Source organism: Cottoperca gobio, chromosome 17 (genome assembly GCF_900634415.1).
Source record: "Cottoperca gobio chromosome 17, fCotGob3.1, whole genome shotgun sequence".
Lineage (NCBI taxonomy): Eukaryota > Metazoa > Chordata > Actinopteri > Perciformes > Bovichtidae > Cottoperca > Cottoperca gobio.
Window position 1 is genome coordinate 18,398,020 of NC_041371.1, and position 18,810 is coordinate 18,416,829.

Consider the following 18,810-nt stretch of genomic DNA (forward strand, 5'->3'; position numbering starts at 1 on the left):
TTTAAAACACCAAAGTCACACTAACACAGCGAGGTGCAAGGACTGCTTTTGTCAATGGAGTCTGGTGGATATGACAATAGCATAGATGGATATAACGGCTTCAACTCCCTGAAGCCCCAGTATAAATACAGCATAGCAGATGTGTTTTTCTTTATGTGGCTGCTGCCCCTGTTCACATCATTACATTGCTTTGTGCAGTGCCAGTACTCCTGTCCGTTTTTCCAAACCCGGGGCATGTCGACTGTCATCTACTGTAGATACACCGACTATAGATAAGTACTACATACAACCTTACTTTAACTATGAACAATCCCTTTCACCCAGGAGGATGGTTATGGGATTACGTATTCTACAAAGTCTTAATGCTTTGATCCACATTTGCTCCATTTCAGCATCTCCATGGGCACATGCATAGTCACTTTTATGTCAGGTTCTGCTTCTATTGATGCTATTCCCATTACTTCATTTACTAAGAGCAGCATCGCAGACGGGACCCACTCGTTTCCATTTATTGGAATCCCATTTCTATTCCATCTGCAAACTAGTCACCTGTGAAACTAGTTTTTAACCACGATTCGAAAGTGCACTAGCTTCAAATGTCTACCCCATCCCCTTTATTAGTGTTTATTCCCAACCATAAAAAGCGCCGGAGGGGCACACACTGCCTGCGCAGGTCGTTACATAGTGAAACACACACAACACTGCGCATTGAGGAGCTAAATGTGTCGTGGAGGAATTAAAGAATAAATTTCCCCTTCCAATTAAAAGACGTATTTGTGCAACGTGAGCTGAGCAAGGGAACATTATCAAGAAAACACACTGCTACAACTCAGGAGGCACAATTATTGAGGCTGGTGGTATGCAATTAAATAGTTCTATTTAGACAGTGCTACTCCCCGCTAATAAATGCAGAACATATAGGAGGAGACAAAACAGGCTTTGGATGAAGGTCCCAACAGCTGGGAGAACAGATGACTGGAATGTAAACAGAAACCGTGGCAAAATGACTACATCAAAGAGCGATGAGGAGACAACACTATACATTTACATGACGAGTAAATAAAAACAAGGCTCTTGAAAAAAGAACATCACAGGTTTTTATTGAGAAAGAAGATTTAGTTTCCCAGGGTATGATCCAAATTAAAAGTACACATGTAGGGCAAGCACCACACTACTCCCACACTGTATTAACGCATGTTTGAGTCATTGGCTCCTTCGCTGCAGCCCCTCAAATCATACTCCGTGCGGAGTGAGTGGAGCTCGCCGACATTGTTAAAAATGTACAATATAAAGCTTTAAGCTAGCAAAAAGTCAAAATGGGTCACATAAGTGGAAATCAAATCAGCAGATGAGTCCTTTTTTTATTCATGTGTCAACATTACTGACATTTCAGAACAATTTAAACATTAGATACTAGAATAAACTCCTAACACCCCCCCTCCCCTCTATTCTCTCCCCACTTCCTGGTCCCCTCTGAGCTCTTGATTTTCATGACTATGCCTTATCCTTGTACTGATGGTGCAGCATGAGCACGTCTTCCTGGGAGACCCTGGTCCATCCCTCGCTGTGGACGTGGTACAGGTTGACCTGCCCTCCGCTGTAGGCGTCACGGTATGTGGCCTGGTAGATGGCGCGGCGGCCTAGCTCGCAGGCCTCGTCCACGGTCAGGTCCTGCCGCAGACCGCTGTCTATCACACCATAGGCGTACATGGAGCCTGAGCCCACGGCAAACAAGTCGCCACACACCCGGTTCCCCTCTGAGTCGACATAGTACAGCCCTGGGGATGAAGGACAAAGAGAAGGTAAGAGAGATGGAAGGAAACTGTAAAGAGAGAAGTGTTCGATACAAGAGCATCCTCCGTTCTCCTGACTCCGGTGTTGAGCTTTGTCTGGAAAACTGAGATGGTGTACATCTAATACCGCCACTCTGGCACAAACAAACACACATAAACTTGTATGGGCGCACACACAATGTCCTCAAGAGAGAGAATATGAACAGCTGCAATCTCTCCAAGTGAAGTAAGACTGGCAGATATAAACAGCTGCATCCTCTTCAAGTAAAACGAAGCCGGCCACAGAACCTGCTGACAAGGCACGGGCCGCATCCCTGTCTGCACAGCGGCCCTGCTCCGGGCTTTATTGATCCCTGCAAACACGCTAAAAATTAACTATCGACCCGCAACCCGAGCTGCACAGGTAACTGCACCTCGCACCTCAAGAGGGAGACCAAAAGAAACAGCGCGCTCACATCCTGCGGACAAGAGACGAGTTCAGGACATTCATATCCTTCCACACACACGCTCACCACACCAAACCTGACAAACGTGTAATCCAACGTGCACTGCAGACCCACAATGCTCTGATGGACCTGTGATGGACAGTTTGCTCCACACCACGCTTTGCAGACACATGAGACATTTTGTTCCGCGCCATGACACACTTGCGAGGCCTGGTCCCAGAGTGACGTGGAACGGGTGACTAGCACCAGCCTGTGAGCTCGCCCACAGCCAGCCTGCAGATGGTAAAAAGACAGCCTGCGAAAAGGCATGTTTTTATAGCGCTTCACAAAGCAAAACCTGTGAAAATCATACTTGCGCAGAGAAAGGCAGGGACATGCATATAAAATTGGCCAATATTCACTGCTATTGCTCATCTCCCACATTTAAAAAACACTTCAAAAAAACTCAGATTGCACATCCTCGCTTGCAGTGTTCCTCACATAGACTGGTGACAAGTCTGTTAGGGGTAGAGAGCCAATTGCTTTTCTGAAGAGAAAAAAAAACGCTTACCATTGCTTTCAGCCGGGAAATTGCAGCTTCCTCAGCCTGTCGTTAGCTTGCCATGATAATCATCCACTGGCTGTCTATGCATGGGTGTAATTTGCCATTCTGAGACCTGTCTGTCTGTTCCTCTTGAAAACTGTAAGGAACTCGTATAAAACATAACAGGCAGAGAAAGAGGGTTTGTAAAAGCGGCCTCTTGTGTCGAGTAGCACAGTTGACGGTGGTGCATGAGGACTCTTTAGTAGGTCCAAGTATAGAAGAAGAGCAGCACCAAAAAACACTTCCAATCCTTTCCACAAACACACCTGGGTCTTTGTAGAGCCCAATGCCATATCGCTTAACAGTCTCTGCACTTCAAACACTGACGCAGAAAAGCACGAAGGTGATGATGAGTGCTGCGAAAACAAAAAGAGAAAAAAAGGGGGGGGGGAGTGAGATTCATGAGGCCCACTTAAAGCGGAAGCGGGGGGGTGGGGGACGCTGCCTGGATAGTTTAGCATTGCTGCAGTGGCGGCCAAGAGAGACTCCTTCCACTCTGTCAATCCACTGACAGGTGCTTAAAGGGGACTTTTTTTCTTTATATAACGGTGGCCGGTGCAGCTGTCTGGACGGACAGCTTTTAGAGGAAGGTGAGGAGCAAAGTGCGATGGATGGGTGGCTACTATCATCAAATGGGTCAGTGTCTCTCTGTCATCCGTCCTTTCCACTACAATTCACCACTGGATCAGGAGTAAAAAAGAGAGCAGCAGTTGAACAGAGGGGGTGGGGGGGGAAATATTACATCACTCTCTTGGGAGTGGCTGTAAAACTGACTGCCACATGGGTCTTCTCTGACGAGGTCTCATATCATACACTGTCCCGCTTTGTTGTCATGGGGGCTGCATCCCATTTAAATCACATAGCACCATCTAGCAAAGCCTTCAAGTTCTTGTGCGGGGGCGTAGAGGGGGCTACGCAGAGGATCGTCTGTCGAAAGCCAGGCCTATACTGAGTTATCAAGCATAAACGCTACACTGATTACAAGTGTCATAACATTTAATGTTATTACATAGTCGTATTTGACAAGCTCTTCAACACAGATTTTATTAGGTTTTTTTTGCATGCAGCTTAAGACACTCCATCAGGGGAATAAGTGCTCTTGACATGATTGTAGCCGGCTAATGAGCTTCCCACCTAATCGCGATTGATTTCATTTACATGACATTTACCTCTCAGTTCAATCACAGGCATTGTGGGGGGCTATGGCAAAGCTCCCACACCTATTGAACTTACACAGGGATCATTATTTCCCCAATTGATTGCCCAGGATTTAACACGTGTCATTTACGTTTGTTGGCACACGGGCAGCCAGTCATTGTTCACACGGCCCATTCTGCTATCCACACAAAGCCGGCATCGGTCTCAGCGGGTGTACTGGCATTATGCAGGCGACCCAATTGTCCGGGGCTGAGACCCAACGTCCATCATACCGCCGCGCTCTTGCTGGCCCGCAGTCCCAGCCTCATCGATTTCCCATTACTGTGTCACTGTGGCGGCCTCTTTAAGCACACCTTCTGTGATGTACGGCCTCACACTGCACGGCATCAAAAAGACACAGCTCAAGGTAAAAACAGAGGGGCAGAGCATAAGAGGCTGCAGTACCATCTAGTGGGGAACTCAAGCAGCACATGCAACTGGAAAATCACATGAATTGACAGTTCTGTACACAAAGGATCATTGCATTTTATAGCTGACATGGAAAACTGAAGAATCTTTTTTTTTCTTTTCTTTTTATCAAGTGTGGATAGTCAGTTGTTTCATATAAAGAAAGATTAACTGCCTAACATTACACCTCTACAAAAGGGCGTACATTTAGCCTTATATTGAAGAGCTAACCACTCAAGTTTAACCTCAGTTTAGGAAGTAATGTATGCCATAAAATAAAGCATATGGCCGGTCCGTCATCACTAAAAACACTGACACTGTTTTTAAAAGAGTGGATCAAAAATTAATTAGTGGAGATCACAGTGCCAAGAGCGAGCCTTTAATGTGTGCTTCAGAAGGTTTGAGTGCGTCACTGAATTACACTGTATTTTCAAATAAATGTGCAGTGATCGTTATAGCATGCATGGAATGTGGTAATTCACGGAGGAAGATACTAAACTGATTTAGTTATATAAAACATTCAGAAAGTTTATACGAACAACTGACAAAAAAAAACTCTAAATTCCTTGAGGTTGGAGTGAAACCACAGACCATCAAGAGAGTCGCTTTCAGAATCTAAATCTTTAATCTTGTTTTCATTTAAGATAATTAGAATTAGTAGATTAAATGAGTAGATTAACCAATTCTCCAGACAGAAAAGTATTCTGCAACTCTTTTGATAACTGATTAATTGTTTAAGGCATCTTTCAAGCAAAATGGCCAATATTTTTATGTGAGGATTTGCCGCGTTTTTTTATCATTGTAAACTTAATATATTTTGGTTTTGGGCTGTTGGTGGGACAAAACATTTGAAGATGTCACCTTGGGCTCTACGATATTGTGAAGCTGTATTAGTTTCAACTAATCATTTTAAGTATTATTTTTTAGAAGACGAAAAAGTTAGATTTAGTGTTGTGTCAAGTTTTAAATCTGATATAACACAGCAAACCCTACCTGTCACCAAAGTACAATTAAAACTGAATAAATATATACAAAACATCTAAAAATACATCACAGTTGGCAGCTGACCATAACATGAAATGGGCTGTATGTAAACATGCAGCTGTTGCATTTACCTGGCCCTCTCTTGTCCCAGCCACACACCATGGTTCCCATGCTGAGTCCCATGCCCTTGTACTGGTACACCATGTTAGCAAGAAGCTTGGAGGCTGCCGCCACAGAGATGCGCTCCTTGTTACGGAGCTCATAGATGCGGCACTGGCGGGCCAGCAGGCGCTCCCAGAAGCTACAGTCAGCAGCTCCTCCAGCCATGGTACCCAGCAGGTAGGGGTTGATCTCAATCACCTTCTTCACCGTCTGCGAGGCGATGTAGGAGCCCGCTGTGGCCCTAGAGTCCACCGCTACAATAACTCCATGCTGGAACTGAAAGGCAACAGCAGGGGGAACACATTAATGAAGCTCAGTGCAGCAGGAGGGGAACACACACACAGAGCAGCCACTGATGGATCAGTATGTACAGTTTAATTACTTATTAGCCAACTCTTATTTCTGTCTCAACAAAGCAGAAATGTGCTTCTGCTCTACAACTGTCACAGATACAATATATGGCTCAGCTCGGCCAGAAAGCGGCTGGATAAAACGGAAGACCTTTGCTCTTCCCTACAAAATCCTCCATCTCTGAACAGAGTCACTACAGCTGTACAGTACTAAAGGGAAGACAACAGATTTGAGTCGGAGGGAAATGTCTCCAGGGGAGGTTTCCATCTACCGGCACTTGGGGATTAAGGGATAAAGTTGGTGTTATTTTATCTTTTCTTTTTATCAACAAATCCCCTGAAGAGACCAAAAGCAACTGCAGGGATGTGGTTCAGTATTTACAGGGCTTTGCACATGAACCTGAGTGAGTGGAAAAGCTGGCTGTATTCATTGTAATGAAAGCATACATCACACAAAGTTCGGCTCTTTGTGTTGTGTGCATTCTTTATATTTTTCAGATAACAATGGTGTTCTGCGGCACAACATATATTCAGTCATTATCTTGTTAGTAGCAAGATTCCATTGTTGGGAAAGTGTTTTCACAGGACTTGATAATAGTCACACTAACAGTATCCACCCGGTCTTTCAGTGCAAGGTAAAAGCATCTGGACTAACTTTAATTGTTTTGTTTTATGGCTTGCTTAAATCTTTGTAGCACAAGTAAGCAGTGTGCCTTGAACTTTGTTGAAACCTATTCCCTCTTTTGTTGATATTATTCATTTTTGCTTCACAATAGTGGTTTATTATATTTTTTGCTAAATAAACTCATGTTGAGTTACTAATATGACTCATCAGTTAGTAAAGACTGATACCAACATATTTACACTTGCACCTTCAAGTTTAACCATTTATAGGAAAACCAAACAATAAAATCTCCTCAAGAATTGTATGCCTGGTTCTGAAATATTATGCATATCATACAGTATGGAAACACACAGTTGACATCTGCCTTAAAAACTAACAACATTTACAGAAAGTATAAATGTTGTTTCTCTTTCCTATCATATGTGTTGTAAAAGCCTGCCATCTTATATTAAATGGCTCAATAGGTGCATCGTTTATTATGATTGAAATAAAATGTCCCAAAGTCCAAATCTGAGCAAGTAGAAAAATGATGTAAAATACGTACAATTTAACAAACTGTTTTGATGCACAAGTCCTGTCTGCCATCATGGACATGATATGTTAAACTTGATGAAAAGAAAACTTTAAAGAAAACTTTATTATATTAAGAGGGTATTTTGCAATACTATTTTAAACAAAGCACATGTACCATCAGAAGCACACAAGCTGATAAAACATTATGTAAAATACAAATTGAAGTCATATTATGCTATTGTGTTGAGAAAGTTATGATTATCTAAACCAGACAAGAGCCATGTGTGGATGCTGCACAAGTGCTGCTGTTTACAGAACTGTCATCTCCTTTCCCATTCATGCAGGTGCAAATAAAGCTAAATAGCTATAGTTATTGTCTTGTGACACCTATAAAGTAAGTGTGGCCACACATAGAAATGCCCTAATTACTTACTAATTGCCAGAAATGTCTAACACAAATCATCCCAAAGCTAACATTATGTGAACATCTGCAATGAGAAAGCGGTTTGTAGCCATGCTAGCATGCTAACCGCTCGAGGTGTAACGTAAGCGTTATGTAAACTCTCAAGCAAGATATTTAGCGTCAGAATTATGTATCAAACGTTTATTTTGACAACAAATACAACGCGTTAGAGTTTTACGATACCAGCGAGCTACACTTAGCAACTAATTAACTCACTTTAAATGCTAAGGTGGTGGTTCCATGCAGGAACTCTATTTTCCTCTCGATGCCATCTTCGTCCACGGCACACAGCGGGTTTTTAACGGAAAAACTGAGACCGTCTCCCGGCGTAGTGTCGAATCCAAGACCGCTCTGTCCGGGTCGACAACCAAAACCAATAGGTTGGCAATTATCAAATGAAAAATTCGCACAATCACTGTTCAACACACTAGCAAGAGCCATCTTTGATACTGTCTGAAGAGCAAGCAACATCCGCCGGGTAAGGGTGCGAAAATTTATTGAGTCATGGTGGCAAAATCACACAGCGCCCCCTGTGTTTGTGGCGGACTGCAGAATTACTGCTGCGATGTGGCCTACAGGTAAATTATATACCGCTGTGTAAGCTGTGACAAACAAACACCTAGATAAACAAAAACAATATCTCAAGGCTACAACAATTTGATAATACTAAAAGAGTTTGTGAATTATTAACTAAAGATTTATTCTAGCTAGCTGACAATAGTGGATACACTCTGCATAAAGTGGCTGACTTTATACTATTTCCAAACTTTAGCCCCCCTAAAACCCTACATTTTTGCTTCATCCCGAACCATATAATTTGGCTACTCTTTCTCTTTACTCCACTATCTTCATCTTCCTCTGCAAGTCTCTATAATATTCCTCTTTCAGGTCCTCTCTCTTTCTTTGGCTCCATCCCTGGGCTGTGATGTGGAAGACGTCCACATTGTTTCCTGAGTAGGCGTCCCTGTGAGTGGCTCTGAAAACTGCTTCTCTTGCCAAGGAGATGGCCTCATCTTTACTCAGGCTCCACCTCAGCCCTCCATCTATGACTCCGTAAGCGTAAGGAGAACCTGAGCCCACAGAAAAGACGTCCCCCTGCAGTCGGGTGCCATCGCTGCACACATATATCAGCTTTGGGCCACTGTTAGGGGACAAGGAATGGGTCATTGCAGTAACATCTTGGCTGCTAACAACAGCTGACGAGCTATGATCAGTAAGAAACGATGAGTCTTCTGACCTCTTTGCACAGTCAGTGTTACCTGCTTCTTTATCCCAGCCACACAGTGTGAGAGCCACACACAACTCAGTCCCTTTAAAGGGGTGCAGCATAAATGAGAGGAGCTTGGCAGTGCCGCGTATTGAAAGGCAACGTCCGTGCCGCAGTTGGTAGAGTCTGATCTCTCTAGCCAGAATTCGCTCCCATAGCATGCAGTCTGCACCACTCCCAGAGGAGGTGACGACCAAATGGGAGTGAATAGGGGTAATCTTGTGAACAGCTGGACAGGCAACAAGTCCCCCAGCACTGGCACGTGTGTCTGCAGCTGCAATGACCCCATCTTGGAAGATGAAACCCAAGGTCGTTGTTCCATGAGACAGAGGGAAGGGCCTGCGGACCGTCACTGACCGGTTGGCCGGGGAAAAAGGGAATGAAGGTCTGTGGTTAAAAGGGGCAGAGTTCGGCAAAGTCGGTATGAAGAACTGCAGCGGGATCCCACTATTTCTTCCAGATTTCTTTAGTCTCCTCAATCCAAAATTGTAATCATCAGTCATGTGAAAACATGTGGCTGAGTCTTCAAAATGAGATGCAGGACCGCACATGTGATGCACAGGAATGTCTTTAAAGCCACAGATATCTTCCAAAGCCATAACTCTGTAATGCAGTAGATAACGGTTTCTTCATTAGAAAATCAGAGTGTCTTATACAGAGAATTGAATGCAAAAATAAATCCTTAAACACAGATCAAACCAGAGTCCATCTTTGGAAAAACTGGTCAAACAAAGTCAGAAAACTTGCAAATCCTATTATGTTTTGTAAAGCTGCCACCTACTCTCACTCTCATCTAATGTACGGTCTGAAAGTCTAAGGGTGTTACCCTTTTATAGCCCTCCCAAATATGACACCTTGCTCAAAAACACACTAACAGACATGTAGACCTATGTTTTAAAACCATTTGAGTTGACATAAGTGATATTTTATCCTCCATGCTGTGAAAGTAATATCCAGAGAAGCCATTTTCTGCAAACTGTATATGTTTTACCGAGTGACAGATTCATCTTGCTAGTTGTGTGCACGTTCATACACATCTTTCTCATCATTTTCACTTTGCTGTTAAAGGCCCCAACCACCAGCAGCAGGATCTTGTGACAAACCTGCTTTCCATACTGTGGCTGTGTCAAAGATATGGCCCGACAGGGATACTGAACTTGCTTTGCCTGAGGGCTTTTTTGCAAAATGACAAGAAGCCATTAGCCAGTTAATAAATCTGGATTTAGAGTTCATCATAGCACAGAGACGGCACTGGTGAAAGTTACCAATGACCTTCTATTGGCATCAGACAAAGGACTTGTCTCTGTTCTTGTCTTGTTAGACCTCAGTGCTGCTTTCGACACTGTTGGTCATGACATTCTACTACAGAGACTGGAACATTGTGTTGGCATAAAAGGAACCACACTAAGCTGGTTCAAGTCCTATTTATCTGAGCGATCTCAATTTGTACTTGTTAACGATAAATCCTCCATGACAGCCAAAGTCAGTCTTGGAGTTCCGCAGGGTTCTGTACTTGGACCGATTCTATTCACCTTATATATGCTTCCTTTGGGCAATATTATAAGGAACCACTCTATAAACTTTCATTGTTATGTGGATGATACCCAATTATATCTATCAATTAAACCAGATGAAACCAATCAATTGGCTAAACTTGAAGCATGCCTTAAGGACATAAAAACTTGGATGTCTAGCAACTTCTTGATGTTAAACACAGACAAAACTGAAGTTATTATACTTGGCCCTAAACGCCTCCGAAACGCATTTTCTAATGACATAGAAGCTCTGGATGGCATTAATTTGGCATCTTTGATCAAGATCTGTCATTTAACTCCCACATAAAACAAATCTCAAGGACTGCCTTCTTTCATCTACGTAACATTGCAAAAATAAGACACATCCTGTCTCAAAATGATGCAGAAAAACTAGTCCATGCATTTGTTACTTCAAGGCTGGATTACTGCAACTCAATGTTATCAGGTTGTCCCAAAAAGTCGCTTAAGACTCTTCAGTTGATCCAAAATGCAGCGGCACGTGTATTGACAAGAACAAGGAAACGGGATCATATTACTCCTGTATTAGCTGCTCTGCACTGGCTCCCGGTAAAATACAGAATAGAATTCAAAATCCTTCTCCTGACTTACAAATCAATTAATGGTCAGGCTCCAGCATATCTTAAAGATCTCATAGTACCTTATAAACCAACTAGAGCATTACGCTCCCAGACTGCAGGGTTACTTGTGGTTCCTAGAGTCTCTAAGAGTACAATGGGAGCCAGAGCCTTCAGCTATCAAGCTCCTCTCCAGTGGAACCAGCTTCCAGTTTGTGTTCGGGAGGCAGACACACTCTCCACATTTAAGAGTAGGCTAAAGACTTTCCTTTTTGATAAAGCTTATAGTTAGGGCTGGCTCAGGTTTGCCCTGGATCAGCCCCTAGTTATGCTGCTATAAGCTTAGACTGCCGGGGGACACCTCCCTGCTCTCTTCCTTCTCTTCCTCTCTATCTGTATGCATTTATGTAAATGTATGTTACTAACTCACCATCCGGGGTATCATCCCCGGAGTGTCTGTCTCTCATGTGGCAGGTTGCCACTGATAAAGTTTACGTCAGGATCAGGAATCGTGACAGCGCCTGCTGCTCTGGTCCTGCTGGACACCGGGAAGCCTTATTGACATTTTCCTGGATTCATCCATACTTTCTCTTTTTTTTTCCAACACAACATAATTTCTGTCAAATGTTGTATTTGTACTATGTTGTTTATCCTGTACACATGACATCTATTGCACGTCTGTCCGTCCTGGGAGAGGGATCCCTCCTCAGTTGCTCTCCCTGAGGTTTCTTCCATTTTTCCCCCTTTAATTTTGGGGTTTCTTTTAGGAAGTTTTTCCTTGTGCGATGCGAGGGTCTAAGGACAGAGGGTGTCGTAACCTGTTCAGTCTGTAAAGCACACTGAGACAAATGTATAATTTGTGATATTGGGCTATACAAATAAATTTGATTTGATTTGATTTGACATCAATAATATTTCTCATTTAAAACGCGCAACCAGTTACAGCAGCCCTGCACCCTGGTCAGGTGTACGTAGTGACGTTTCTAGAATATGAGGACATTGGGGCTTACTGTCATTATTTAGTTAAAGAAACCACAGGTATCTGTTCTGCTAAACTGTGAAGAGAATCAGGAATTATTTATAACAAACCCTATAACCCTCTGTCAGGGGGCACTTTGTTTTATGCTTTAAAACATAATTGGCACCGTATTTAGGCTACAATAAAAGTACAAAATAATTCCCATTGTGACTCGTTTTATTAAGTTGAGTGACACAAAACACTCACAGAACAAAATGAGTTAAAGTGGATGATGGAAAACCAATAAGAGTTTTCAAATGAATCTGACAATAGATGTTTTTTATTGTAGTATAAAAATAATTGTCTTGCAAGATGTTTCTGTAGAAAGACAAAAATGACAATGACATTAAAGCTTTGACATGAAAACAACAAAAGTTAAGTTCAAGGTTCATAAACTAAAGGCCCTGGATGCCCAGTTATCGCGGTAATTTACGAGACATGTAACTGAAGTACACGCAAAGCCATTTTGGGTCGACATAATCTTGCTACCCAATAGGCATGCATGTCCGTGCAGATCCAAGATGGCGTCAGTTTCCTCGTAAGTAAACTACGAGATGGCACCCGTCGAATCCATTCACTCGACTAAAATCATGGCGTCCGGCAGTACGGGGAGCAGAGTGTCCTGCGGGAGAGATTTGAATTGTGTGCCGGAGGTAGCTGACACTTTAGCTGCGGTTGCCAAACTTGGGTAAGGAGAGTGCTACACTGTGCAAGTAATTTTTTGTACAAGTTATCTTACGGGAGGCACGCGCTGGTCTGCTAGCACTATGTCCCTGCGTGGGTTTGCTAGCATCATGCCAGTGAGCTAGCCGGTGAATTACCAGCACGTGCCCAATCACAATGATGCTTGATTCTGGTGGGAAGTGGTTATCACACTCAAATAGGCTATTATGTTAGTATTTTGTGAGCTGGCTGGGGAATAGTTAAGGAAACAGTTTTGCTTGTCACCTCTACTTGACATTATTGATCATATCAATGTTAAAATGCTGTGCTTTCTTTCTCTGGTGCAGATTTGACTTCCTGTGCATGCCCCTGTTCCATTCGAGGTTCAAGCGAGAGTTTGAGTTGGAGCCCGCTAAATCCCGATCCGGTGCCCATACCCGGTCAGATTTGCTGCTCTGTGGAAGAGGTTTGTCCTTCGACTCTCTTATCGTCAGACATGTCCGGCCTTATTATGCACTAACTTATTTTACGCTCTCTTTAAATAAGATGACTACTGTATACCCCTGTATGCTGCAACAGGCCTCTGATGGGTTAGGAATTTTAGAAAATAGACCTCATAGTTCAAGTCATGGATTTTCTTAAACATTTGTGTGACAAACCTCTATTAAAATCACCAGACACAGTCCTACAGCTGTACTCCAAATACTTTTTTAAAGTTATGATTGTTCCAAGTTTGGTTGCCACAAAGGGAAAACCAATGGAGGTATACATTTTTAAAATTCAAGATTCTTTGTTAGGGTACATTTTTTTATTATTATTATTATTTTGAATAAAACCATGTACATGATAACATACTGCAAATTATCCATTAGAGTTTCTTGGATGTTAAGTATAAAGTTCAACCCAATCCAGTGAAAATAATGAATTTGTGAATTTAGAATTTGTAACATAAATGTTTTCAACAAAATCGATGACATGAACTGGGAGGTCTTGTGAGTTTGTATGCAATGGCCCAGCTAGAAAATGTAATCATATGAGCAAACAATCAACTTAAAATCATTACGCAAACCATAACCCAATAAAAAAGACATCGAAAGAGATCACGGCTGTATGACGAGATGCAGATATCAAAGCATTTCAAAGTCATTTTAGTGAGTTCATTATTAATGTGTGACTTTGCTGCTGCTGTAACGTTGCTTTTTTCCCCCTCATTGGTCTGTCTAGTGCAACATCACTAACAAAAAGGATTGTCATAAGATTTGGTGTATAGATAAAATGTTAGCTTCGGCCTGTTTTGATGCATTTTGCAAAACATGGGGCCAGTAAAATTGATAGGTAATTATTGAGATCTTAGATGACTCAAGGGATTAGTTAGAATTTGTAATAATGCAGGGTTTTAACTATCGATTTTTGCTTTGTCTAGATTGGAATACTCTTATTGTTGGGAAACTCTCTCAATGGATCGATCCAGATTCAGAACTCGAGACCGAGCGCAGAAACTCAGAGGCTGTAAGTTCCTCAACTTGGACAATTTCTATACTATACTTTGTGGATGTTGATAGTAAATAGTGTGCTTTGGGGTCTCTCCTGTCAACCCCTCTGAATCTATCTCCTATCATCTCTCATCCTTCTGTTCCATGTGTTTCTCTCCAGGCTCTGGCACAGGAGTTAAACTTCTCAGCCTACCTGGGTCTGCCTGTCTTCATGCTCCATCTAAAGGGCCCTCACTGCGCCAATCTCGCCCGTCTGCTGCTGAACCACATCCACACTGGACACCACACCTCAAATGTAAGACTCGGCATTAACAAACTCAACATTCACATGGAGATTGCTTCAATGCTGAATTCTTCAGCTATCTGTTGTTGTCGTCCTCCGCGTCTGATTAGTTCTGGATACGTGTCCCGTTGATGGCATCAGAGGACGTGCGGGACGATCTGATTGAGAATGAGCCGACCTCTTGCGTCAATGACACAAGTGTTGATGAGAAGACCTGGGGCTGGTTAGTTTCACACAGTCCTCGTTCTGAGCAGGCGGGAGCTGTCTGAATGCTAAAATGTCTGCCATTGATTTACCTTAAAATTGTGACTCATTTTGTTTACTTGCCTCTGCTCCTTTAGGTGGCACTCATTTAGAACCCTTTGTGATTACAACAAGAGGATCTGTCTTGGTGAGAGAGCACACTAAAGCACCAGCCTGGGGGCAAAGTCAGTGCATTAAGAAATAATTATAGTCGTGTCTGCTACTGAAAATGTCCTTTTCTTTTTGTCTTCCTGAAGCTATTGAAGTTGGAGCAGACATGCCGTCAGACGCTGTGATTGATAAGTGGCTCGGGGAACCTATCAAAGCAGCCATACTTCCCACCAGCATCTTCCTAACTAATAAGAAGGGCTTCCCTGTTTTGTCAAAAGCCCATCAGCAAATAATCTTCAGTCTCTTCAAGGTATAATTTTACAGATTCAACTGGAATTAATCACCAGCCAAATGCGGAAGTGTTGTTTTAATACAAAAACAAATGTATTTTCTTAGTTGGAGGCCCAGTTCGTCTTCACAGGCACCAGTCGCCACACTGAGAAGGACTTCCGGTCCTACCTGCAGTACCTGGAATACCTCAACCAGAACCGGCCAGCACCCAATTCCTACGAGCTCTTCGCCAAGGGTTATGAAGACTACCTGCAGTCTCCCCTCCAGGTAAGGAAGTGCTCATTTGTCGTCACATGTTTTGAATTTTTTTTTTTTAACCTTTTGAATATGAAGACTAAAGGTGTTTCCCCTCCTCCCTTTAGCCACTCATGGACAACCTGGAGTCTCAGACATATGAAGTGTTTGAGAAGGATCCTATTAAATATTCCCAGTACCAACAGGTAAACCCATCAAACCCTAAAGTCAGCCATTCAAACCACACACATCTCCTACTCTGTATATGTCATTTGGAAAGAGCATCTACACTATGGGCGTGTAAATCTTGTTGCAGGCTCCTTGTGTAGCCTTCTGAAAAGTGTTCTATTTATAGAGGACCCTTTCTTACACAGAAATGTTATAATTTGCTCTCCAGTCAATGTTTGCATTTGTAACTAAAGGGAGAGCTTGTACGGACAGGACATATTGTCTCTCATGAGGCGCTCCCACACCACTGACATCCGTTTGTGTCAAGTTAGGGTTCAAGGAGACACGCAACATATTTATACTCCTGCTTTTTCCTTGTGTTTACAGGCTGTATATAAATGTCTGCTTGACAGAGTTCCAGAGGAGCAGAAAGAAACAAACGTTCAGTGAGTATCTGTACCCAAACCTGTATGTGAACAATAACAATATAGAGTTTGAATTTGTAAATTGAGGTTACAGTTAGATTTAGCAACCAACACACTCTTCCCCTGATGAAGCTCCATTAATAGGTCTGGACCAGTGTAAACACTTTCAAACTGTTGTGGTGGTTTTTATTCTATTTATAAATAGTAAGCAAAACTCCTCTGCAGGCAGCCATGATGTCTTTCCTGCTACTTTGTCTGTTTTCATGTGATGATCCAAGATGGTGGCGCAAAAAGACCCAGCGGCCCAGCGCTGTAGTTTACAAGTTTTTTTTAATTTGTTTTTACCAACTCAGCCATGTTGTCACCACCACAAACAAACATAACGTGCACATCTCTCCACCTCTACTGAAATTTGATCTCTGCCCGCTTGTCAGACACTAGCGGCTACATATTTATATATTTATTTTAATCATGTTGTCATATTGCGTCGTTAGTGCTGTGATGCCGTGTGCTCATGTTGCTGTCATGATGCTAAATGCCGGCTCAGCTCATACACCGTACCGCATCGGCAAATCTGGAATTCGACCCAACTCTACATAATCTCTCTAGGAGTTAAACAGGGTAACGTACGTGGTGAGAAGTCATTAAGCAGCGACTACAGCAACCTCAAAATGTTGTGTCTTTGTCACAGGGTGTTGATGGTGTTGGGAGCAGGTCGGGGTCCCCTGGTCAATGCGTCCCTACGCGCTGCCAGACAGGCAGACAGGAAGCTGAAGGTGTACGCTGTGGAGAAAAATCCCAACGCTGTAATCACGTGAGTGGAATACGTGTCAAAGTTCATGTCTGTGCCCGAGTGGGAAGCGTATTCACGGGCAGTTTAACTTTTATCATCTGAACATGCCTGGATAAGCCGTGTCTCATTGTTTACCACTTTGTAGAAATTTGAACTGCTAGTGGTATTCATTTCATGCACAAACATCTGAACTGGTCCCTACTTGTTCAGGTTGGAGAATTGGCGCTTTGAGGAGTGGGGTGATCAGGTGACAGTGGTGTCATGTGACATGCGTGATTGGGCCGCACCTGAGAAAGCCGACATCATCGTCAGCGAGCTGCTGGGATCATTTGGTGACAACGAACTTTCCCCTGAGTGCTTGGATGGAGCGCAGCACTTCCTCAAAGGTACTTCATTGTTGTGGTTTAAAGTGAACTCTCTTAGTTGCCCCTTTTTTATATTTTTTATGATCAACTACATATGTAGACGCAGATTCAATGAATGCAGAGCATCCTCAGTAGTTTGCCACATCAAACATGAGGAAAGCATTTGTCCTCCTCCATTACCTTCAGTGCATCTCAAATTGCTTTCTCTTTTCTTTCCTCTGCTCACGTCGTTCTCAGGTGACGGAGTGAGCATCCCCTGTTCCTACACGTCCTTCCTGGCTCCCCTGTCCTCCTCCAAGCTTTACAATGAAGTACGTGGGTGCCGGGAACGCGACAAAGACCCAGAGTGCCATTTTGAGACACCCTATGTGGTGCGCCTCCACAACTACCACCAGTTGGCTGAGCCCAAACCATGCTTCACCTTCAGACACCCCACGAAAGGTAAATACAAACAGACTAAACTCAGTGCATGTCAAGAAAGGAGTACACTATACACTTTGACATGATGTGTTTTTGAAATCTGTTGACCGCCCTTTCTTTTTTTCCTTCCTTCAGATATGAACAATAACCGGTATCAGTGCCTCAGATTCTCAGTGGGTTGTAACACGGTGCTCCATGGTTTTGCTGGCTACTTTGAGACCACGCTGTACAAAGATGTGACACTCAGTAAGTCCTCCTTTATAAAGAGGAATTCATGTCATGCTAAGATTAGATCTAAGTAGTAATGTTGATATTGTCTGTGGCAGGTATAAAACCAGAGACTCATTCACCTGGAATGTTCTCCTGGTTCCCCATCCTCTTCCCCCTGAAAGTAAGTCATACAGCCAGTCAAGAAGATCCTTTTCTAAATTGAACTGTATACATCATCGCATTCACCCAATAATCCTCACTTCTTCCTTCCAATAGCAACCCATCTCCATATCCCGGGATGATGACGTCACAGTGAGATTCTGGCGCTGCAACAACGGGAAGAATGTGTGGTATGAATGGGCCGTGACCGAGCCCTCCTGCTCCGCCATCCACAATCCAGCAGGACGCTCCTACACCATCGGCCTGTGAAGATGACACATTCGCATACACACAAACACGTTTCTGTAACACTTGGTGGCAGTTAAAGTTGAGGTGTCCCAGCTCTTTTTGTATGCGCAGTTAAAACCTGGACTTGTAACCCCTAAAGTGCGTTCTGGGTTTTGGAATTACCCGTGGTAGGCACTTTTTGAGCCAGTCTGTTTCAGCAGGCCTGGACTATCACCTGAACACTAAGTGTATTATTGCTGTGAGATCGGCTCATTCAGATTAGGTCAAACACCGCGACACTGGTTTGTTTTTTAAAGTCTTTCCCCCCTACTGTTCTGAACGGACGTTGCAGACATACACTCAACCTTTGCCTTATCAAACACACATTCCATACGATACTTGCAGACTGATGAAACACACTTCTCAAAACAAAGAAGGTCAGAGGAAGGTTATGCTTATCAGGTCACATATACCATATTGTTTAGGGGATGTCTCTTCATACCTTTTTTGTTTCTGTATGTTTGAACCATGTCAATAAAAAGAACACTGTAATGTTGTCCATACGTGCTGCACTTTGTTTGGTAACACCATGGTCTGCTAGTTCTTGGGATCTGAATGTGAATTATTGGAAACGTTTGTTAGTAATTTTAGAATGACGGCAGGAGCCGAGTTTAAAGTTTGTTCAAATTAGATGGCAAGCGAACTCGTAAGGATGTGAATTGTCCAGTAGATGTCTCCCTCAGTTGACATCTACTGGACCACAAGGAATCAATATCTCCTAGTATTCTTGGCTCTCCCTAACTTA

The 18,810-nt window shown here is 43.0% G+C and overlaps 3 protein-coding genes across 3 annotated transcripts; 1 reads left to right on the forward strand and 2 right to left on the reverse strand.

Moving 5' to 3' along the window:
* Nucleotides 1–1,074: 1,074 nt before the first annotated feature.
* On the reverse strand, nucleotides 1,075–8,003 carry psmb5 (proteasome 20S subunit beta 5). The gene is made up of 3 exons (XM_029453872.1): nucleotides 7,741–8,003; nucleotides 5,543–5,849; nucleotides 1,075–1,778 (listed from the first exon to the last, which is right to left on the reverse strand). The coding sequence occupies exons 1-3, from the start codon at nucleotides 7,993–7,995 to the stop codon at nucleotides 1,495–1,497; spliced, it is 846 nt and encodes a 281-aa protein (XP_029309732.1). The 5' UTR covers nucleotides 7,996–8,003; the 3' UTR covers nucleotides 1,075–1,494.
* Nucleotides 8,004–8,358: 355 nt separating this feature from the next.
* psmb11a (proteasome 20S subunit beta 11a) lies at nucleotides 8,359–9,294 on the reverse strand. Its single transcript, XM_029453390.1, has 2 exons — nucleotides 8,762–9,294; nucleotides 8,359–8,665 (listed from the first exon to the last, which is right to left on the reverse strand). Exons 1-2 carry the CDS (start codon nucleotides 9,292–9,294, stop codon nucleotides 8,359–8,361), a joined length of 840 nt encoding a protein of 279 aa, XP_029309250.1.
* A 3,103-nt stretch (nucleotides 9,295–12,397) lies between these two features.
* prmt5 (protein arginine methyltransferase 5) lies at nucleotides 12,398–18,564 on the forward strand. Its single transcript, XM_029454327.1, has 16 exons — nucleotides 12,398–12,607; nucleotides 12,930–13,048; nucleotides 14,006–14,091; nucleotides 14,236–14,370; nucleotides 14,469–14,581; nucleotides 14,700–14,749; nucleotides 14,859–15,022; nucleotides 15,109–15,270; nucleotides 15,366–15,443; nucleotides 15,793–15,851; nucleotides 16,522–16,644; nucleotides 16,834–17,009; nucleotides 17,226–17,429; nucleotides 17,544–17,654; nucleotides 17,735–17,799; nucleotides 17,895–18,564. The coding sequence occupies exons 1-16, from the start codon at nucleotides 12,474–12,476 to the stop codon at nucleotides 18,045–18,047; spliced, it is 1,932 nt and encodes a 643-aa protein (XP_029310187.1). The 5' UTR covers nucleotides 12,398–12,473; the 3' UTR covers nucleotides 18,048–18,564.
* Nucleotides 18,565–18,810: the final 246 nt, after the last annotated feature.